This window comes from Hippoglossus stenolepis, chromosome 3, assembly GCF_022539355.2.
Source record: "Hippoglossus stenolepis isolate QCI-W04-F060 chromosome 3, HSTE1.2, whole genome shotgun sequence".
NCBI classification, from domain to species: Eukaryota; Metazoa; Chordata; class Actinopteri; order Pleuronectiformes; family Pleuronectidae; genus Hippoglossus; species Hippoglossus stenolepis.
Window position 1 is genome coordinate 4,119,196 of NC_061485.1, and position 24,117 is coordinate 4,143,312.

General features: G+C 41.6%; 2 protein-coding genes and 1 non-coding gene across 3 annotated transcripts; all 3 read left to right on the top strand.

The window, feature by feature from the left end:
- The first annotated feature begins 446 nt into the window (after positions 1-446).
- chmp4ba (charged multivesicular body protein 4Ba) lies at positions 447-9,891 on the top strand. The gene is made up of 5 exons (XM_035151857.2): positions 447-810; positions 6,690-6,867; positions 7,124-7,238; positions 7,465-7,591; positions 7,686-9,891. Exons 1-5 carry the CDS (start codon positions 630-632, stop codon positions 7,745-7,747), a joined length of 663 nt encoding a protein of 220 aa, XP_035007748.1. The 5' UTR covers positions 447-629; the 3' UTR covers positions 7,748-9,891.
- A 3,268-nt stretch (positions 9,892-13,159) lies between these two features.
- ahcy (adenosylhomocysteinase) lies at positions 13,160-21,124 on the top strand. The gene is made up of 11 exons (XM_035152136.2): positions 13,160-13,317; positions 15,346-15,536; positions 16,741-16,816; positions 17,023-17,175; positions 17,610-17,722; positions 17,945-18,152; positions 18,582-18,669; positions 18,785-18,902; positions 18,992-19,114; positions 19,236-19,307; positions 19,914-21,124. The coding sequence occupies exons 1-11, from the start codon at positions 13,290-13,292 to the stop codon at positions 20,043-20,045; spliced, it is 1,302 nt and encodes a 433-aa protein (XP_035008027.1). The 5' UTR covers positions 13,160-13,289; the 3' UTR covers positions 20,046-21,124.
- LOC118105537 lies at positions 17,388-17,520 on the top strand. The gene has a single exon (XR_004695134.1). It is a non-coding gene; the product is annotated as a small nucleolar RNA SNORA17 (small nucleolar RNA).
- Positions 21,125-24,117: the final 2,993 nt, after the last annotated feature.

A 24,117-nucleotide genomic window follows, 5' to 3' on the forward strand; every position in this document is an offset into this window, starting at 1 on the left:
TTGTTTAAACATGTGAAACCTTGTGTTTGATGTTGGCAAATAAATAAAAAAGCAAAATGTTAACTTTCTTAAATTTTTCAATACAAAACAGAATATTCATAACAGCCTTTTGGTTGGTCGCGTCTTGAGAAGTTATAAAAATGATTTAATATATTATTTTATTTTATATTAAATTATAATATAGAATATGATATTATATTATATTTCCTTTTATTTTACTAAATTACATCATATTGTATTATTTTATATGATATGATATTACATTTTATTATATTAAATTATATTCTCTGACATCCTACAGACAGATTAATTGCTAAATATAAATGATTGGCAGAAGATAAAAGATAAAAAAACATTAATATGACTAATGGTAAAAAATCCCCCTGAGTGTTTTGTGTCGCGGTCACGCCTGAGTTACGTAACAGCGCTGACGTAATGACATCACGAGGCCTGTGTCTGCAAAGCGGAAGTGGGGAGGAAAAACAACAGCGGCGGCGGCGGCGTCGACTCTCGGTAGTTGAAGCAAAAGGCAGAAAACACGTCGACTCAACGGTTCCGGTAAAGCGCCCGCGGTTAGTTTACGGTTGAACTCCGGCGGTTCGGTTCGGTTCGCGCTCGCTGTTCGCACGATGTCGTTAATCGCGAAGATCTTCGGCGGGGGGAAGAGTGGGAAGGCGCCCACCACCCAGGACGCGATCCAGCGGCTCCGGGAGACCGAGGAGATGTTGGCGAAAAAGCAGGATTTCCTCGAGAAGAAGATCGACCAGGAGCTGGGGACGGCGAAGAAGTACGGCACGAAAAACAAGCGAGGTGAGGAAGGGAAGGGGCGCTACCGGAGTGCTTTTTAGCCACGGCTGCCTGGGACAAGCCCGGCGAGTTCCGCGGTTAAGTTAGCTTGTCGGGGCTAGCTCCCGAGGGCTAACAGGGAAGTTTACCCACCTGAAGTGTGAGTCCATGTTTAAACGTCTCCTCTGTGTCATCAGACCCGAAACCAGCCAATCAGCTCATAGTGTGGATATATGTGGTTATCACAGCGGGCTGTGGGCCTTTAAAAACTTCACTTTCATCAAGTAATACACATTAAAAGTTATTCAAAACTTACATTTTACCCACAGCCGTCGTATATATAGTTTTGTTTTCTTTGCTATGAGCAGGGATGTTAGTTATAAACTGTGTGGTTGTGGTGCTTGAGATCTGATGTTTCGTCTAAATCTTACCAGTTGTTGTTGTTGTTGTCTTTTTAAAATTATTTATATTTAAATACTTTATATTTACTCCGGGAGCGGGTCCTGTCTACGGAGGCAGCCATGTTTGTGACAGTAGTCCGGACTATGACAACTGAAGCCACCACAGGTTCTCGTTCTTGTTTGTAACCTTTAAGTTCATTAATCCATATTCATCACGCAATAACCTGTGAGTTAGATTTTAGATTAGTTGTTTGCTCTGTGAAAGGTGACGTCAGGTCAGCTTATCTTTCATCTGACAGGTACGTGGTACAGGGATGGGCCGGGACCAATATACGACTTTACAATCCACCGCAGATTCATGTTTATGCCACTTCAAGTTTAAATGTTTTCACTCAAGTCTGTGACTCCGACAGGATATTGTTGATCTCCTGAGTCACAGCAGCTTCGTCTCAAGACCTGAACAAACAGAAGAATGTAATGTATCACAATGTTAGGTGACACCTGCAACTACCTGGGCTGTGTACACGGGGCCAAGCCTTGGTAATAAAAGAAGCTCAGGCGCGTTGGAGGTATCAACCATCGTGATCTTTAGATGACTGTAATAAACAGTCAGTTGATATTAATAAATAAATAAAAAGTTAAAGAATAATACTATTCTCTCTCTATTCTGCACCTGTTCAATGTGCTTGTTTTACAGGGTTTTTTCTTGAGTCGTGTGTCTGGCATCGGTTCATGTCTGTATGTGGTTTTCCTTTCAGGAAATAGATACAAACCCGTTTCCTCCACCGAGGAAGTTATGTTTTCATTTGCTTGCTTGCTTGTCTGTTAGGTCACCGCATTAAACAAAACGTTTTGGTGCAGGTGCAGATCACGACGGAAACAATCGTGCATGTTTAGGGGACTTATGTCTATGATTGTGTACAATGTTGTACCAGTTACTTGACTTTAAAGGGACCTTTCGGCCTGGGTGGAGTTATGCCCTCGTCTGAGTGCTGTTAATGTTATTGCAGTCACAGGCTGAAAGCATTGCAGTCTTTGCTGTGCTACTGTCATTTGCCAGATACATCTGGACTCCATTCAGCAGCTTTGTTTTCCCTGAAGTGTGCCGTGTTAGTTCTTCCTACTGCGTATTGAGATCAGATCCCACTGTGATAATAAGGCAGAGTTTCAATGCCAGGCATAAATGTAAACATGTGATCTAATGTATTTCTCTATATAGAGATCTCCACCCGTTGTAAGTGGAGTAAGAGGCTTTGACTGGAGACATTTAACTGCTTTGTCATGCTGGACAGGCTTTCTCCCTGCATTAGCACGGCACTGTATCACTGCTGTCATTTGTTACGTTTAATTGAGTGTTCGAACCAGTCCATCATATTGTAAAGCAGTTACTGCACATGTGGGCTGACGTGTGACCGACTGCGCAGACAGAAGTGCTGTAGGGCCCAAATGTGTTTCCAGGAATTTATCAGCAGAATCTGAAAACATTCTTCGACAAATCTCTTGTTAGTTTGGATCTGGTTCCAAAGCAGAGCCGAACTCTGTGGTGGTCCTGGGAGCGGTCCAGGATGCACTCAGCCTCTCAGCCGGTGCATGCTGGGATATCCCCTCATAGCCACGAACAGAATTATAGGCGATTATGATCACCGAAGGCCCCTTCCACTTGTTAGAGAGGCAGAGGTACCACAGCACGTCCTGTCAAATGAAAAAAACAACTGACAACTTCCCTGGTGGAAGGATGGGACATGGGCCGAGAAAGAACCTATTACATTTTGGGGCGGATCCAGTCTTTGTCACTTTCTATAACATTGTGCGACAGGGCGACTGTTGGGCCTTGGCAGAGGAATGCACTTTACTAAATGCCGTTCTAGTTTTAGCTGCTGTTGGCAGGACTTGTCATCCTAACTTTAGCGAGTCAACCCTCTTAAGAATAAGCAGCAGGTATTTTTCACGACTGACAAAGCAGGAACTGGATGCCTCAACATTACGTTCTTTCAGCTGCGGCTCAGACCGTGGTCGGGCTTTTTAAATTGGCTTTTCAGTGACACAGCACTTGCCATCACCCAACCAGCAGAGGAGAGAGAAAATCATTTGATGTATTTGCTAAGTGTGTGTGGTGTTAGTGGTCTGTAAGAGCTCGGCATAACTGTGCCACAGCCCATCACTTCTGTTATGTTTCCATTCAAGTTAGTTTTAACAAGTAAGAAAGAAGAAATCAGAACACATAGAAGTCACACAATGTATTAAAAAAAAAACAACAACACCCAATCTCGCAACGTTTACGATATGCGCTCTACAGGGTGCCGTCGTTACCAAAGAGTTCACCCTTTGTTCGGTTGGATAAAAGTTACTCTGATATTTTTGGCCACAGTAGTTGTAGCATGAAAATATGACACTGTACTTTCCAGCTGCGGTCGCTGAGAGATCCACGGCGCAGCCACAGAACCTGATTTTCAACATAGTCCTTCCCCGTCAGTTGTTCTTCCGCTAGCTGGCTGACAGATGATATGCACACAATCCATACATGTTTGTAGTAAACACACCACACCTATGAGACCCTCTGCATTACGGGTCTTTTCGGGGCTTGTTGTGTCTACATTTTACAACCATACTTCACATCCTTCTCATATTTTTCACCTCAGCTATTTTAGCTTTGTTTATAATTTTTCCACTCTGAGTTCTCCTCCAAACTACGAGCGGGAAGCAGTTGGTAAACAACAGGAGAAAGACATTATGGTGTGGAAATGACGATGTAGCAGCTCATACAGTTTGTGAACAGCATATGCCGTTAAACAGCACATGTCGTAACATGTCTACAGATTTGTCATGTTCAAACTGCCATAGATAAATCCTTTCATGTTCACGGATTCAATTCTCCAGAGTGACAGCAACAACGACCCGGATCCGTCCAGCTCTGACTTTTCCTTTTAGCAGAGTTCTTGGAAGCGACGTCGCCATAAAACTTTCTGTAAAACAAGTTGTTCCCCTGTAAACACAGAGACAGTAAGTGCTGAGTAATTCCTCTGGAAAGCAGCTCTGCAATCCAAATAATCTGATCGTCATTTGTGTGATGTTGGGTAACAATGTTATCAGTCCAGGAATAGAGCCAGGCAATGATATAATCTAATTAAACTGCAACTGTCAGCTGCAGTCTGGCTCCTGGAGGACCAGACCAACCACATACAGGGGTTGGATAAAGGTGTGTGTGTGTGTGTGTGTGTGTGTGCTACACTGCTAACAACATGCTAAAATGACATTGATAACATGCTTTAAAGGGGTCAAATCTTTTCATGATCTTAGTTAGGTGTGTTATCGTGTTAAGATCATCAGCACAATCCCAGAGTACAGGTGCAGTATTTGGCCATCAACCAAAGAATTAGATGTAATATCCTTTTGACCTGTTGATGGCACTACATGAGAAAATAAGTGGTTAGCAAAGTTCATCTAAAGTGTATTTTATTAGACTGATAGATCGACACTGTCATCCCTATAGACACACACAGCTGGCATGGCCTAAAGTTTCTGTGTTCGTCACTTTTGTACCATTAAGTAAATCAATCTTTGATTCCTCATGGAAAAATGTGTATTTGGACTTTTCAGTTTGGAGAATGTCCCATCTACTAACGCGGAGAAGGCTGGGTTAATGACCTACACTGTCGCCAGCCACCAGGGGGCAATTCAGACCATTTGGCTTCCCTTTTGGAATGCTGCCGTGTCGCCTATCTCATATCTATTTAAAGTTTATGTCCCAAATTCCACAAACACGGTTTCTTGTTTACCTGGGTGTGTCACATGGTTTGAGGGGTTAATAGGGAAAATATAATTTGGATAGGGAAACTGTTGCTGTGGTATCTAAAGCAATTCCTTGTAGCTGTGCACGTACGTTTAAATGTTTCTGTTGTATTTCCAGTTATAAAGTATCTGAGTCAGATAACAGCTGGACTTCCCACAGCCAGACCATGTACTTTTAAACTTGAGTATAAAAGTATTACAGTTTTGTGATAGTATAGGTAGAAGGAGAAAGTACATTGGAAAATGTTTCAAATATTAAATACACTTGGTTTAACTTGTCAGAAGGAAATATAAAGATCAGCCTGATGTAGGTCAGGAGTTATTTCACATCCCTGTTTCTGCTCACGAGGGTGACAGCAAGTATGAAGTATCCTAATTTTAAACAAAAAAAGAATCTTAATCTTAGCCTGATATTAATTTTGATCTTTAAAAATCTAAACCTTATTCTATAATGTTCTAATCTTGAGTCTGACCTGTAGTCCACACACGTGTATTGTACAGATTTACAACAAACAGTCTCACTCTTCACATATGACTCAGCAGGTTTATGTCACCAGCTCCCCTGATGAGGTGAAGTTTCCATGTTGGCCCCTGAGGGGAATTCCCTGTGACCTGTTTTTTGTAATTGGTGTTGTAACTATGCAAAGAGCAGAAACACACCAAACTACTATTCAACATCCAATCTGACAGCGACCTCGACTCTGGATCTGTCTGTCGCAGGTGGTTGGAACCAGAGTAGACTGACCAACCTAAAACTGCCCCGACTGAAGCACGTGGTGTGTTTGGGGCAGCTTGGACAGGGTTTTATCAGATTAGGAGACTCCTGCTTCATCCGGACAAACGCAGCGTCTCAACAGTTCAATCGGTTCAGCTCATCACGGAGCAAACTGCTGCCGCCGCAGTGAGCGAATCCCAAAGTCCGCTGGAGATAACCTCATCTTCTGGTTTCGGAAATTCAGTATCTGCTCAGTGTCCAGGAGAACTGTTCCAGAAACACCAGAAAATGTGTCTCTCTTGTAGCTCTCTCGTACTTTTACTGCAAAATCTCTCGTAACTTTTACCTGTCAAAGAAAAACTAACTGAAAAATACTGTAGACTTTGGGGTGGGGAGATGTCGATAACATTACTCGGGAGTAAAAAAGGTCCAATACTGATGTACAAATATAGATATTAAAATGGAAATGATTCATAAGATGTCATCATCAGACTTTTATTACAAAGATTGTAATTGAGGCTTGATATTTTTACAGTTTAACCATATATTTTCTAACAAATAAATATAATTGGAAAGGAAACACAATTTCAACCACACATACAGAATTTGAAAATGTAAACATAAATACACATCTGAAAAATATGTTAGTAAAGTAAAATTAAAATACATTTTAAAAGCTTTGGCAAACATAACCACCGATACGATATGTCCGTGAAAGACATTTATCTATCATCCGAAAAACCAGTAAATTGGTCAAGTACTACCTCATTAAATATATAAGATGATTTGCCAAAGTACATAAACACTTGAACAACTACTCTCAATATGACAAAGATAATTAATTGTGACTTTTTTACCTCTAACTGGTTGAAGTTGGTGTCAGTTGTGTTTATTAAAGATGTGAGCATGAGCCGGGCTCAGTCTTAGACCTCCTCACCTCAGCAGGAGTGGCTGCTGTCATTTGAACTAACTCCGTCTCACTCTTTCTTTCTGTGCAGGAGCTCTACAAGCCTTGAAGAGAAAAAAGCGTTATGAGAAGCAGCTGGGTCAGATTGACGGGACGTTGTCAACCATTGAGTTCCAGAGGGAGGCGTTGGAGAACGCTAACACCAACACAGAAGTGCTTAAGAACATGGGCTTTGCCGCCAAGGCATTGCAGGGTGCACACCAACACATGTAAGAGAGACATTTCAAAAGTTGTTGTGAATTTGCAAGGAATATTCCAAAAACAAAACCTATGCATGAACTCAGATGTCTTCAGAGTCATGATCTCTACTTTTCTTGTCTCGTCCCTTTTTTGTCCCTTCATATTCTCCTTTGGTGGCCAAAGAATCTAAATTGCCCGTTGACCATCACTGTTTTATATTGAGACAAGCTTGTTTTTATGCCTACGTTTACATGTTGTCTGTATTTCTGTCTTCCGTTTTCACAGGGACATAGACAAAGTAGAAGATTTGATGTCGGACATCACAGACCAGCAGGAATTAGCTCAGGAGATCTCTGATGCCATTTCCAGACCAGTCGGCTTTGGAGAAGAGTTTGACGAGGTGAGAAAATCGAGAAATACAAACGTTGTGAAGCCTGAAGTTGAGGTTTTACTTTTCAATGTTATCTTCTCCATTTTCTTAAACCAAATAAACCCCAGTAGGGTGGAGTTCCAACCATATCTGAGTGTGATAGGCTGAAAAACGTGAAGTTGATTGTTGGAGCTAGGCGTAGGTGTGCGCTCTGCAGATTTCTAGATGATTTACTCATCCTGCTGTGTGTGTTCAGGATGAACTCATGGCTGAGCTGGAGGATCTGGAACAGGAAGAGCTGGACAAAAACCTTCTGGAAATCCAAGAAACAGACGATGTCCCTCTGCCCAGCGTACCATCTACATCACTCCCTGCAAGACCAGGTACTTCATGGAACTTAAAGAATAGAATTTGATCCACATCACTAACATCTGCCAGAGAAATTAAATTTTATCATCTGTCTCTGTGTATTTGTAGCCAAGAAGAAGGAGGAAGACGAAGACGACTTCTCGGAACTCGAGGCCTGGGCAGCTAACTAAGCTAGCCTGCCATTCTAGCTAGCTAGTGCCCCTCTCCTGTCTGTTTCTGTGCTACCAGACTGGTCCCATACATCTGGAGGACAGACAGAGACTCTGGGCTCCTGAGCTTGCTGCTCTGTCTTAAAGTCGACATCCCAATATCTAACCATACCCCCAGCCCTGAAGTATGCACTTGTGCACACGTTTGCTGACTCGAGATGATGTGAACCCAGGCTGTTCTCTTCAAATTAATGTTATAATAAGAATCACTTTGCTCCACCTGCACACTCCTCTGTATCTAAAGGGCATCGAGCATGAAAAGTAAATGTCGTGCCCTCACAGCCTGTGGTTATGATTATCAAAGAGCTCTTTTTAAGAAAAAGAGTGCACGAATGAGCACTTAGGGCCGGAGCTTGCAAGTGCATACTTCTAGGGACGGGTGTGTGGAGGAACACGACAATGCTTGTTTCTGGGAGGAATGTGAAAAAATAATCTAAAGATGTGTGGGAAGAAAAATCAAAAACAGAAAGACGACGTGACTCGGCCATTTCTCTGCTTCCTGTGCTGTCATGTCTCTGCTCTTCTAAGATGGTGACGACAACCTTCATCCACACCATCTCTGCTAAATCTCAACAAAAAGGATTAATGATGAAAGTGTGGGACTTTCTCATTGACACGTCACTGTCAAACCACACAAAACACATCACAGATATGTAACAGTGCAGTAAAACATCTGGCTATTAGAGAAATCTGTCAGCCATATCTCGCACTGCCGAAGTGCCCGTGGGCAACTTCTTGTTTACTTATCTAGGGCCATGTTGGTCCAACCACTTAAAATACTAAAATGTTGTGTGAGGAGAGAGTAAAAATAGATGAAAACCTTTAGAGTAACAGTGATGCCAGTGCTCTGGTTCCACTGATGAACCTTAACCACCACGGTCCCCTTCGCCAAACATTGAAAAAGTGAAAAGCTGTTCAGTCACGATTCTTAGTGAATATCAGAAGCTTTCAACCTCATTTTCCAAAGCAACCGATGCTCATGCTAACGTGCTAATGCTCGACTTTGCCAGAGACTTTGGTTTCTAAACTTTAACTCAAGTCGATGACACTGGCAGATAAGAGCAGGAAAAATTAATTAAAAGCAAAAAAAATGAGACAAAATCAAAAGCTGAAATTTGTTTGATAATCCTGTAAAAAGGATCTGACCCCTGAGAACTTAAATAAGATTTATTTGATGTATTGATTTCCTAATTACAAAATCAGATGGATGAGTAGAAGCATGAGCCATATTATTATATTAGGACAGTGTATACATTGCTGTCAAGATGGTGCAGGTACGAATGGCCGCTAGAGGACACACTACAATGCGAGGTGCCGACTCCCTCGTCTGTGGTTTAACAGTGACGTCCTCTCAGAGAATCCCTCACGTGTTGAATTGTAAAGATTCTGGGTGTGAGCGTGCGTGATGTTTTCTCAGCGCCTTGACACAGTGACCTCTTGTGAATATTACGTCAACTCGAGACGGTGACCTGGATTTCTTTTTTTTTTTCTTCCTTCTTTTACTATTAACTCACCTGTAGTGAAAAAACATTTGATTTGAACATTGAACAACACACGCGACATGCGTTGGCCTTCATGGAAAAATGAGGATTTGAGCGATTCCAGCTGCTGCTCACCGCCCTGCTACTTATGCTGTAAAACTACACTTCCCTCCTCCCATCTGCAGACACATTTATGCATGGACGGATTGAGGTCGGCCCAGAATCAAACAGCTGGTTGAGTGTGAACATGACGTATTTTTAAAAAAGGAGCAATTTAAAAACTTTTCTCATTTTTGTAACGCTAAATCACCAAGTAAGTGGGTCGACCTCAACCCTTGTTATATTTAACAACAAACTATCAAAAAGAAGTGTAGATATGATGCCAATGGAGTTTGTTTTTCTTTTTCCTGTGTGTGTGTGTGTGTGTGTTCTGGCTCAAATATTACCCATGTGCTATCTGGCTGCACAGAAACAGTGTGACCAGTAGCCAGTTCTGCTCAGAGCTCTACAAAGGGTTGGACATTGGAGATTGTTTTTCCCGTGTGGCAACCATGTTGCTCTGTGACTGTTGTCAATGTTGGGTTGTATACACTTTATCTTAATAAAGTTGGGATTTAATGCAAACCTCAGCAGTGTCTCGTCTTTACCATAGACTGTATGTACAAGGAGAGTCTGGGTTTGGAAAGTGACGCCTATGCTAAAGTGCCTGAATGCTCAATCTCTGGTTTAAGGATCATGTTTGTAAATTACGGTCCAGTCAAATAGACCAGGAAGCACTGTATGTATTGGGGTGTGGATATCATGTGAGTGACAGCTTGCTTCGTCCAATGGGTGCAGGTCACAGGGTGTAGTTGGGAATGCAGTGTTTTCAAGCTCTCAGTCAGGCTCCGCCCCCCTGCTCCTCCAAATAAGGTTACGTCTAGTTTTAGATAAAACAAGACGGTGCTCGAGTGGGTGACGTCACAGTGGGTTTTAACTTCACATACAAGATGAACGTCCCTTTCAATACCGTCTCAATCTGTGAACATCTGCAGCTTGGTTCTGTATAACTGGCAGTAAACTGGTTTTCATACAACATGTCCACAACATTCAACCGTGGGCTCCTCTAAGCAACTGACTGCGGTAATCAGTTGAAGTTTGAAGTGTCAGTGGTGCGGATGTGAATTAAGGGGCAGGTCCAGGAATTTCGTTTTTCACTTTCTATTACATTTTTGTGAATATTTTAGGGATTATAGTTCACAGATCTTGACTTTTCACAGTATAGGAGAATGTGTCTGTGAAGCAAACATCATTTAGGTTATCAGACCACTTCCTTTTTTTCTATTATGTTTATATTACCACAAGAAATGGACAACCGTGGATTGTCCGGCCGTGGCGGAGGAAGTTCCTGAGTGATTGATTGTGGATTCATTATATACGTGAGAGAAAAAAAGGCTAAAATAAATAATAAACAGCAGGATTTTGGCCAAATAATACAACTTGAGAATTTTAATTTAATTAAAATGTTTCAAATCAGAAAACAAATGTGACAATAACGTGTTTCCTGCACATGTCCACTATGAACACTTGAGTCCACCTCCCTCCAGAGTGCGAGACTCCAACCCAGCACCCGTCAGACTGCTGAGTCAACAACCCGCTGTCGTCCGGACCAAGACGGCTTGAAACATGGTCTTAAATTAGCTGCAGTCTTGAATTTCTGCCAGTGAGCAGAGTTCAGCCACTTGAACATGAGGCTGTCGCTCACTCCCTGTGTTTCTACGCTTGTTATTCACCCCAGACTTTTCATGCTACTCAGACATGTCATCATGTAGTACTGTGCATAATCTCTTATATCGGTTTTGGTGCCGATAGTTGAAGGTGTCATATAAAGTGAGTGTTCCGTCATTGAATAATCACAAGTTTGAGCTGCATCCTGTTATTTAAAGCAATAAATAAATAAAATGATGTCCCTGACCCCTGACATCTGCTGCCGATAAACTCTGGAAAACCTGACCACAGAATATTTGAGTTAAAGGACAAAAGCTTGTGGTGGTGTCTGATTTTAAATAACTTGGAATTCAAACAGATGATTAAAAAGGTGCCATCAAAGTCTCTGAGACCGATGGAGACCCTTGACAAGCTGACGTTAAAACACTCGAGGCCAGTAGATATCATTACTGCAACATGGTCCAAGAATACAATCTACTTCATTTAAATATTTTGCTGATACCTGCCCAATCTTCAAGGTTTTTCATGGCCTCCGACACTGAGTTAGTTTATAATGCAGTAAGGACAGTAGCTGTGGGGCAACATAGGAGGTTACCAGAGGGAGCAGTGCAGTACAGACACAGTAGGTTTGGGCCTCCAACTACTGGAATATAGGTTTACTGTTGATTTAAGAAACAAATCCACTTTATTTTACGTCATTTGGTTCACATGCACATCTTCTCAGGGAGCAGCTGTCCATTCCTCCTGCTACTGATCTTCTGTATTTAAGTATTAAAATGTCAGAATTGGTTGTGGAAGAGTGAGTGTGAGGACCTTTACTCTCATTGGGTCTGAGAGTTAAGGGAAGGGCAGCAGCTATTCTCAGTACTGTGCCTTAACGCATAAACATGAACATATAAGACAACAAACAGTATTTGTACACTATGTTGCTTTTTATTGCTGCATTTTATTAATGACCTGTTGCATATAGTATGTATTGCCGTCTTTACATTTACATTTATTTTATTTGTATAGGTTGTGATCCCTACTCTGGTTTGAAATTCTGAATATGCTTTAATTGTTCTTCACTGTTTCCCATGTTTTGAACGTCCCGGTGTCCTTTTTTAATTCCTCAACACTTCGAAGCAGAGTGCAGCGTAGTTTACATTTATTCATTAAACACTTGTGGGTCCAGTTTCTTGCTCAACGGTATTTCGCCACACTCTCCGTGTGGAGCCGGGGGTCAAACCAGGATTCTTCCAAGTTTGGCTTCAGATGAAAAACAAAGTGTTTGTAGTTGATAATTCAGCAGGTTTGTATTTAACCAATGTGTCACATTATGTTCTGGTGAACCCTTCTGTAGATTGTGCATGTACAAGAATACACTTTGTACTGTTTGTTTAACAATGCATCTGCATGTGCAGGAACAAGTCACAGTTCAACATTTATACAATTTAATTTTATGTGTGTGGAACAGAATTTAAAAAAGGAGAAGTAGAATATACAGTTCAGCATTTTTGCAGAAGTTTTTATCTGGTGTAGTGTTCAATGATTTTTATCTTTGTACTTTTATTATTATTCCTGGCCATAGTGTTTTAATCATAGGTTTGTTGTACAGTTAGTTTGGTTTGTGTAATGCACATGAATTATCCACAGATATTTGTATATATATATATATATAGTGGAGAAAATACCTTATGTAATCTACAATATAAAATTTCTTGTACTATTTGTTGTAATAGTCACTATAGTAAAACATAATGATGAACTTACTCTAACTTTATTACAGAAACATCTGACTCCACATGTGTTATATATTTATATTTCTCTACCAACTTGTTCCAATAGAAAGTGTATTTCAAGTGTATATATGTTGGATAATAATATTTTGATAAGATAGAACTTTTCATACATTAAAAAGCAGCAAAAACAATAGTGGAAACAACACCTGATGTAATGTACAATATTTGACTGCATGTGTTGTATTAGTCACAATAATAAAACGTAATAGAAAATCTTTCTTTATTCACTTTCACAAACATCTGACTCCACATCTGTCATTTCTCAACTTGCTCCAAACCAAAGCCCTGTCATTTGGTTGGGCCGACCCACGTCGACGAGGGATCCGATCGTCCAATCGGATCACTCGTGCGCGGGGCGGGGATCCTCCGCAGCCAATGGGAACGCAGAGTTGGCCGCTGGGTCCGTCGGTTAAACTTCGGCTCGCGGGTATAAAAGCCGAGCCGTCACTTTCCCGTCCCTCCTTCTCTGTCCCTCCGCCCGCCACTCAGGCCGCCGCAGCTCCTCCACCGGGTCCGAACCACCGACGAACCACCATGTCTGACAAACTCACCTTCAAAGTTGGTCAGTAGTTTGTTATTCATCCGGTGTTTTCAAACTCTTGCTGTTAAAGCCCTTGAACAAGATGGCGGGTTGCTAGCTAGCATGCTAACCGTGTGGTAACGTGTGCCGGCTTAAACCCGGAGAAGCTTCTCAGCGCGCAGCCTGACGTGAAGCTCGTGCGTGTCGCGTCATGTCGTGTCCGGGGACTTTCATAACGTTAGCTCGCGTCTGGTTTTAGTTGCTGCCCACTTGCTAGCGTCATGTAAATAAACACTGTTGTTATTGTTGTTGTTGTGCGGTTAAGCTAGTTAGCACGTCGTGTTAGCACGTTCGTTAAAAGGCGAACAACGCGTGAGTTTCCCACTGCACGTGCGTCGTAGTTCGCAGGTTTTTCTCGATGTCAGAATGAATCGACATGTGGAGGTGTCCGCTAGCTGCCGAGCTGCTTTGAACGCAAGTGTCTCCCCCCCCCCGCCGCCGCCTTCTGGGACTTGTAGTTTTGTTGCGCAGCGAGCCTCGGCTTGGATCTGTGTTTGTAAACTACAAAGTCCCGTGATGCCCCGCGCGCGCGCTCGCCGCCAGATCCGCAGGAGTGAGTGAAACAGGCGGCGAACGTAACTTCACACCGGAGCAGGGCTGCGGCTACACGTGGTGCGCCTGTGCATTTATACGAAGTTTATAAAAGTAAATTTTTATTATGCAAATCTGACATTTAACTGTTTTTATTCGTCTCCATAAACCAGATTACACAAAGAGAACATGTGTGGTGGCAGCTTTGCGTCGAGGAATCAATAATCCACCTGGAAAAAAACAAAATGTACAGAGTGAACATGTCAGAAATCGTGTGGCAAATACAGGATATAAAGTTTATTTAACTTGAGCTTAAAGTAATAAGTCATTATCTGAACACGAGACCTTCTTGTCTGGTGTGTAAATATTAAACTGTTGGTTTAGAAGTTGCACAATGTGAACAAACAGCTTCAGGGCAAAGTCCACATCTCAAGGACTGAATTCTGTCCGGATCATTCCGGACATATGGATCATTACATTATGATCATTTGATTTAATTCAGGCACTGACGTGTAAAAACATTTCCCACAGATATTGAATTTGCAGCAGCGGCTGACGGGACAAATTATCAATGCAGCATTTTATAGAAAATCACTTTGCTATATGTACATTCTTTTATAAAGGAAGAAATCAATTAACAGAAACATATTGAGAGTTCTGGTCAAGTCCATCACTTGAGGAACTCTGGTAATCTGACTAAATCCTGATCAATTAACTGCGTTTGTTGTTTTTCAGAGAATTCAGCCTGGAAAGTCATTTTGGTTTTATATCTGATAATGTGCGATATGTGGATATCGTAATAAATCAAATGTCCCTGCACTGTTTGTCAGACGAACTAAGACATTTAGAAGTGTTACAGACCTCTCGTTCTTAGTCTTTTATATCAAAACAAAATATATTTTAAACCAATTGATGCATCTAAAGAAGTGTTGCCTCAGTTTTAGTCACAGCTTTGACCGCTGTGTGAACTTAAGTTCGTAATCCTCTCTGTGGACGTTCAATCAGCCCAGTGCTGGTTTAGAGCAGTCAGGCTGGTGGAGGTGTGTTTGAACAGGCTGCAGCTGCTGTGGTGGTGGAAGGGGGGGGGGGTTGTAGTTCAGGACTTCACCCTGTTACCCTGAGTTTTAACTTTCAGCATAAAACGGGAGGGCCTCACTTCCTGTTAGGTCACAATGCCTCTCTCTGTATCGTGATCATCTCCATTTTAAAGTGCAGAGAATGAGATTAGTGGGTGAATGGGAGCAGCTGCTGAATATCAGCCTGGTTTTGACTGCAGTGCTGATCGCACTGTTCCTACTGTTCCAAGTTTCTATTCAGCCAAACTCACCTGATCCTGACAGGACCGGCTTTTGTCATCACCTTTTTTACAAACTAGGCTTTGCTTTGTCTGGATGACCTTTTTATTACCGATGTGTGAACTTATAAACCAACGATGTATATTAGAACATGTTTTTCTAAACTGTACAATCTCTCTTCTAGCCGATATCACCCTGGCCGAATGGGGGCGTAAGGCCATTGATATCGCAGAGAATGAGATGCCTGGTCTCATGAAGATGAAGGAGCTGTACGGTCAGTCTAAGCCTCTGAAGGGCGCCCGCATCGCCGGCTGCCTCCACATGACCCTGCAGACCGCCGTGCTCATCGAGACCCTCATCGACCTCGGAGCTGAGGTAAAAGCTACAGGCTGCTTTTAAAGTTTCTTTAAAAAATCCTACCCCCTCGTGAGTCCACATATTAGCTTAGTATGCATTGTTATTTGAATCAGCATCAACTTAAAAGTGCCTAAATATGCCTGTTTGTCAAGATGCATGAATTATATCTGTAAAAATGTCAAATCTCACTTCATGGTTGTACCACTTTAATCTATCGATCAGTAGTTTTTTGCGTAATCCTGGTGACTAACATGTAGGTGTGAAAACCTGCCCTCAGAGCTTTGTTCAAAAACTGGTTTTAATGAGCCGAGTTTACACTCAATTTGTATCCAGGGCTTCCACGTGCCCTGTGATGCACTAAAGTCAATTTAATGAGCAAACAAGAATTAGCACATTGTGCAGACGTGACACGAAACTAAAAAAACTTCTTTAATCTGTCCTCCTTTCTCTTAAACAAGGATGAGAGGGGACTTTGTCTCCACTGAAATCCAGTGATGTTGGTTGTTCATTGTCCAGTGAGTTAAATAATTCCAGGAGCTACAGGACCTGGTTATTTGTCTGTAGATTAGTCATATATATTTATATAATCTTCAATAACAGTAGTTTTGTTGTGGTTACTTTGTACCTGGAGCTGTTCTTGTAAGTTCCATCTTGTGGACTTGCAGAAGTGCACATCAGCAGCAGTAGATGAAAGGGAATGAGTTTATTGATCCATTAATTTGAACAAACTGTTTCAGTGAGTCTGGGTTTTTGTCTCAAGGCCAGTGGGTTGTATTAGCATGTTGGTTTTATCTGTAACCAGGACTGGTCTGTTCCTGCAGGAGCCTGCAGCCTGAGAACAAACACAGAATAACAACCTGCTCTCGTTCTACCTCTCTTCTCTCTGTAGCGGAGTCTGCAACTCTACCAGACTCTGTGTTTATCTGTTAAACCAGACAGATATTATTATTCATATCACTTTGAGCTGAATGATTTCCTGCCCCTTGAGGCGGGTGGTGTTCTGCTCTGAGACTCTACAACAGAGGACTCGGAGTCATACTCTCCACTCACAATTTAACTCGCACACACTTGTTCAGCTGTAACCGTTAAACCTGTGAAAGTAATCTTTTAATTTAATTGTCTTGGATTCTAAAACATGACACCATGACTAATCTCTGCTGTGTCATAGTTTCCCAGTCTACACTTATGTCCATTTTCACATGCGTGTCTCTTCCTCCCACAGGTTCAGTGGTCGAGCTGTAACATCTTCTCCACCCAGGATCACGCTGCTGCTGCCATCGCCAAGGCCGGCATTCCAGGTAACACACGCCCCCTGTGTTTGATATTCAAATGTTTGTAAAACTGTCGTCACTAAAACCTGAAAGTGGAGATGTGCAGAGAAGGTGGTTGTTTTAAAACTATTGATGTGGACATGGCCTTGGTGTGATTCCCACCAGCGACGATTTATATTCACCCACCGACTCTCAGACTGGAAACAAACCAACCAGTGTCCCTGTTTCTGCAGTGTTCGCTTGGAAAGGTGAGACGGACGAGGAGTACATGTGGTGCATCGAACAGACTCTGTACTTCAAAGATGGTCAGCCCCTCAACATGATCCTGGATGACGGAGGCGACCTGACCAACCTGGTCCACCAGAAGTACCCCAAACTGTTGGCAGGTCTGTTTTATAAACATGCTGATGCACAATTTGACACTGGGTCTTTTTTTGTCTTCATTTCTGTTCCTGAGTTTATCCCGGAGCTGTTTCCTTTTGGTACCTTTTTCCAACATGTCCATGAAGGGGGAAGAATTTTTTAATTCAAAACGATCTTTCATGGATCATATTAATACATTTGCACGCTAAAGCAGTGATGTGCTTGTTTTTTATCTCCTGTCCCTTGAGGCGTTACAGCTCAACTGTCAAAGTGTTGCAGCTGTGTCAAAGGGTGGCAGAGAGCGACTGGTGGTGGTCTGCACTGAGACTCTACTACACGGAGGACTCGGAGTCATACTCACAGTTAAATATCTACATGTAGCCCTGTTCGTAACTTGAAGTGCAGCATCAGTCAAACATCATGTACATAGTAATAATTGTGACCCTGTATTTTTCAGGTATTCGTGGATTGTCGGAGGAGACAACTACAGGTGTTCACAACCTGTACAAGATGATGAAGAAGGGCGAACTGAAGATCCCCGCCATCAATGTCAACGACTCCGTCACAAAGGTAACAGCCTCGAGCTTGAATCCTCTTCAGCTGAAGCCGGTCGCATGAATACGACGAAATGCAACAGAAATGTATTCATCTTTTTCTTTTCTTCATCATACGGGATTGTTCAGAGCAAACAGACTTTAAAACATCTTGAAACTACTTGGGAGAACTGTCCCGTCTCTTCTCTGTTCTGTCAGGAGGGAATAACACAAATTGTGTTCCGTCTGTCTCCTGCAGAGCAAGTTCGACAACCTGTACGGCTGCAGGGAAAGTCTGATCGATGGTATCAAGCGTGCCACTGATGTGATGATCGCTGGCAAAGTCGCAGTCGTGGCCGGTTACGGCGACGTGGGTAAGGGCTGCGTCCAGGCGCTGCGCGGCTTCGGAGCGAGAGTCATCGTCACGGAGATCGACCCCATCAATGCCCTGCAGGCTGCCATGGAGGGTAAGTGATGACGGACAAAACTGAAGTTACAGCATCACCATGAATTTTAATCAAGGAGAGAAGGCCACTGTGGATAGACCTTTCTATCAGATTGGGGATTAAGATTTGCCCTGAAGACTGAACTGCACTGCACTGCACTCAGATCAAATCTAAATGGGAACTCTTCAGACATGACCTCTGGGTGAAATCTGGAGAATTGGCTGCAGAGTTTATCCAGAGTTTGTCTTTCACACACACAACACAGAGGGAGGTTTTCACAACAGTGATTCAGGGAGAGGTGGAGCAGCCGCCGCTTCTACTTCCTCCCACTGCAAAAATTAAACAGAATATCTCAGATCCTGAGTCTTTGATGTAATTATCGTGTGGTGGAGCCATCGTCTGTCAACAAGACTAATATTGACTTCATGTCTTCTCCTCGTGTCTCTGCAGGTTATGAAGTTACCACCATGGATGAAGCTTGTAAGGAAGGAAACATCTTCGTCACCACCACAGGCTGCGAGGACATCATCCTGGGACAGTAAGTTCAAGCAAAGGTCATGTTTAAGTTGGACAGTCTTAATTTATGCCCGAATTCTTGTATCACATCGATGTTTGCACCGTGTGAAGTTGTACATTTCGTGTGTTGCCCTCAGACACTTTGAGAACATGAAGGACGACGCCATCGTCTGCAACATCGGACACTTTGACTGTGAGATCGACATGGGCTGGCTCAACAAGAACGCAGCAGAGAAGATCAACATCAAGCCACAGGTAGGAAGAACTAGAACAGATTTATTCTTGTTCGGTGTACAATCGTAATCTGTCCCTTCGGTGTGACTCATCTTCCTCCTCTTCCTCAGGTTGATCGTTATCGGATGAAGAGCGGTCGTCACATCATCCTTCTGGCCGAGGGCAGACTGGTCAACCTGGGCTGTGCCATGGGACACCCGTCCTTCGTCATGAGCAACTCCTTCACCAACCAGGTGAGTTTCTATGAACCGCAGAAAACACTCAAGATTTCAGTTTGCAACCTCGACATATTGATGATAAAGTTGTTGCAGCTTCACTGAACACGCGAGTGTCACCGTCTGTTCTCTCCTGTAGGTGCTGGCTCAGATCGAGTTGTGGACAAACACCGATAAATATCCTCTGGGAGTTTACTTCTTGCCCAAGAAGGTCAGAACACACTCAACAAGATAATAGACAGTGTTTTAGTATCGTCTGTTATGTGCCACTTAAAATAGAAGAGAAAATAACATGTGAAAGATGTCAAATGTAACTTGTTTTAATTTTGAATTGGTAACTGTTCGTTATGTTAATTTGCAATGTTTGAAATTATAATAATCCAAAATGGACAGATAATTTGCATCCTTCCTCTGAAATAGACAGGCAACTTTATTTTTAGAACTGCAAAAGATGATTAGACGACCAAAACACAAACCTCAAACTAGAATGTCACTCAGAGTAAATACCCCGGCCAGGTCCCGTTGATTTCAATCAGGCTGCACCAAATGTCACAAAATCAAAGATATCAGTCATATAGAATTACTTTGGGGGAAATTGGTGAAACTGTCAAACATTTCTGACATGTTAAAATACCTGCTTTTGCCCTTCTACTAAATTTAAGAGTTATTTCTTGGCCATGAAATGATTATAGTACATTTTGCGTAGCATCACGTTGCAGAGGTAACACAGACGTAGAGAAATGTTTAAAATATATGACGTGTTCCAAATGGATCAGGTTTCCTCTAACAGGATCTCTGCTGTCTTGTTTCTCATCAGTTGGACGAGCAGGTCGCAGCCGCTCACTTGGACAAACTGGGAGTGAAGCTGACCAAGCTGTCAGACAAGCAGGCCAAGTACCTGGGTCTGCCCACGGAGGGGCCCTTCAAACCGGACCACTACCGCTACTGAGCCCGCCGGCCCGGCTGGGGAACAGACAGGAGGAGGTGTGGCTAGAAGGGTGTTGGTGTTTGGTGGATGGGAGCACTCTGACTGTTTTGGCCTGTTGCACTCTGGGTAAACGCTTGGGTTTCGGACAAATATCAGCTTTTCAGGGAAACGAGACGGTTTTGTGTTTGTTTTTAAAACGGCCTTCAATAGCAACTGCTTAAAAGTATTTAGCATTTTCGCACAAGTTGCATCTTGTGAGTACAACTGGTCCGACTTGGCTGAAGATTGAATCAACGACATGTCCTGAAACGTGAACCTGCATCAACCCAACGCTTCCATTCAGTAGTTGTGTGTATGGGACCTAGAAGGCGCTAACGACCGTGCACGCCTTTTGTTCAGAGCAGCAGCCAACCTCAGTAATTCAACTAAACATCGTCATCTTCCTCCGACACGCCATCGTTCACTGATACCTTCAGTCTCCTCTTTCTCATCAACACTCTTCTGAAACACCGTCTCGTGCTACTGTGACGTTCTTAAAGAGAATTCCTCTTGTTCATGTCATTCCCTCTTCGTTTATGGAATCAAATAAATCCTAATGATTTTCTAGCTGGACTCTTGCCTCCATCTCGCAGGGGCTCGAGGAGAAAAGGTGCATTTCTTCTGAATCTTGAGGCAAACAGTTTATTGTGCAATGGTCTTATTCCGTTGTGCGGTCACATTAATACTGCCCTGTGTTAGCACTTAGACAAACTGTGCGAGAAGCCGGGACACGCTCAGGAACTCGCTTGGTGACGAAGGGCGTGTTCCCCGCTTTAAGACGAGCGCCGCTGCCAAAGGAGCCACCAAAGCAAGTCATGTTTTTAAAAAAAAAGTCTTATTCTTTATGCTGCCTCATTTTCTTTTTTTTTATTGTGATTTATTTAATTTGACTGAAAGCCCCGATTCTGATGCTGGGTGGAAACGGCTCAGGGTGGAGTTTCAAACTGGTCTCTGTTCTAAACGGTTACAGCCTGAATGTGAGTTCAGCTGCTTGTAGACAATGGATCATGTTCAAACTGACGATGTGGCGATAAAAAAACAAATTAAAATGAAAAACTGGACTCTTGTTTGTTTTCCCCTTATATTCATGTTGTCAAATATATATATATTAAAATGCAAAGAATAAATCCTAGTTGAAGCTTCAGGTCTCTGATCTGTGGACTGTATGTCGTAGATATTATATACTGTGGATAACATGTAAATTATTATATATATATACGTGACTATTTTTCTATATTTACTATTTTTGTTCTACATATTGAGTTATTTCATGGTGTAGAGCAAAAGTTTTGAATGACATAAGACTACACCTCTGAGAACTAACACCATCGACTAGGTCAGACTACATTCTGTCAGATCTATAAACCTGTATTTTCATCTTCTGCAGCTGCACCAGTGATGGCTTTTTATTTTCATTCACCACACAGTTGGTGAAGTCTAAAGTTTGTATAAGCTGCTCGGAAACAGGCCTCTGGTCTCTGAAGTGGTTTCTTGGAATCGAAGCTGCTCTGTTTGGCCACAAAACACAAACGGACCAGAGCTCCTCCGCCAGCTGGAAGCACCTGATAAGATCGACTACTGTCCCTCTCACCGGGGCCGTCAGGGTTTAAATTTCATTATTAAAACGGAGTTTCCTGACAAACACAAAGCAGATGTCAGAGCAGCAGATTTCAATCAGTTTCAGAACCACTCAGTCGGTTGATTGGATTAAAACTCAGAGGTGGGATGGAAAAACCTTTTTAAAACATGAAGTGACTGAAAAATAAAACAGTTCACTAGATAGATCCTCCACATGCGCTCGTACTAAAATACACCAAATTATTAATCCACCAAATATTAGAGTTGATAAAGATTTACTGTTCATCAGCCTGATTCTTATTTGAAACCTTAATTTATTCTAAAGTTCAGGTTCTCTGAACTTTAAGAGTCACACAAGTGAACCAGCATTAATGTTTCACATCAAAATTTAAATGTGTCAAGGATCAGTCTGCGGTTAAATATCCGTGTCTCTACAGTAATCGTCCAGCAGATGGCAGCCTGCCTCTAATCTGGGAACTGGATTATTGTGTGGTTGTGGACAGTTTGTGTTAAAACCCTGATTCAGCATCAATGAGGACGTTTTGTGTGTTTATGACAGTTTAAGTTTTTGGTTGGTACCAAGTTTATGAAGGAATATCAGAGTCTCAAAACTTCTAATTCATTCACATTCAACATGAACAAATAGTTCTTACTGTGAGTAACTGTTTCTGTACAGAGATAAGCACAGTGTGAATGGTCATTGACTCTCACTTTGAACTCTCTCTCTCATGATGAGATGACAGTGAACAGTCACATATGAAATGTCAGCATATTTACACCAATTCTTTACTCATTAAATATGTTATTTTGCTGGCGCTGGTCCATTGGTTATGGAGCCCTGGTTTATATAAGAAGTTGGTGAAGACCAAACGTACTTAAAATTAGTGCATTTTGGACATTCAACAGGTATTTGCTGAATGTCTTCTAGGAGACGATCAACTTTACGAGGACATGATGTCTCGTTCATTTATTGAGTCCTGCATCTAAGTGAAAGCAGCTTTAACACATTGTTTGAACCCAATTGTATAACATGTTAATTACATCATGGTGAAATGTTTCGCCAACTATACATTTCAGACGTGACATGACGGCACAGAGACAAACTGCATTTGTAGAAACTATATATAGAGAATATACTGTTATTAAAGATAGACTCACAAGGTTCATCTTTATATACAGTCACTGATGTTTTTTATATACAGTCACTGATTATCTTTATATACAGTCACTATATACAGTCACTGATGGTTTTTATATACAGTCACTGATGTTTTTTATATACAGTCACTGATTATCTTTATATACAGTCACTATATACAGTCACTGATGGTTTTTATATACAGTCACTGATGGTCTTTATATACAGTCACTGATTATCTTTATATACAGTCACTGATGCTCTTTATATACAGTCACTGATTATCTTTATATACAGTCACTGATGATCTTTATATACAGTCACTGATTATCTTTATATACAGTCACTGATGGTCTTTATATACAGTCACTGATGTCTTATATACAGTCACTGATGGTCTTATACCTGATCATCTTTATATACAGTCACTGATTATCTTTATATACAGTCACTGATGGTCTTTATATACAGTCACTGATTATCTTTATATACAGTCACTGATGGTCTTTATATACAGTCACTGTGGTCTTATATACAGTCACTGATCATCTTTATATACAGTCACTGATGGTCTTTATATACAGTCACTGATTATCTTTATATACAGTCACTGATGGTCTTTATATACAGTCACTGATTATCTTTATATACAGTCACTGATGGTCTTTATATACAGTCACTGATTATCTTTATATACAGTCACTGATGCTCTTTATATACAGTCACTGATTATCTTTATATACAGTCACTGATGGTCTTTATATACAGTCACTGATCATCTTTATATACAGTCACTGATCGTTTTTATATACAGTCACTGATGGTCTTTATATACAGTCACTGATGGTCTTTATATACAGTCACTGATGGTCTTATATACAGTCACTGATGGTCTTTATATACAGTCACTGATCATCTTTATATACAGTCACTGATGGTCTTTATATACAGTCACTGATGGTCTTTATATACAGTCACTGATCATCTTTATATACAGTCACTGATGATCTTTATATACAGTCACTGATCATCTTTATATACAGTCACTGATCATCTTTATATACAGTCACTGATCATCTTTATATACAGTCACTGATCATCTTTATATACAGTCACTGATCATCTTTATATACAGTCACTGATGGTCTTTATATACAGTCACTGATCATCTTTATATACAGTCACTGATGATCTTTATATACAGTCACTGATCATCTTTATATACAGTCACTGATCATCTTTATATACAGTCACTGATGGTCTTTATATACAGTCACTGATCATCTTTATATACAGTCACTGATGATCTTTATATACAGTCACTGATCATCTTTATAT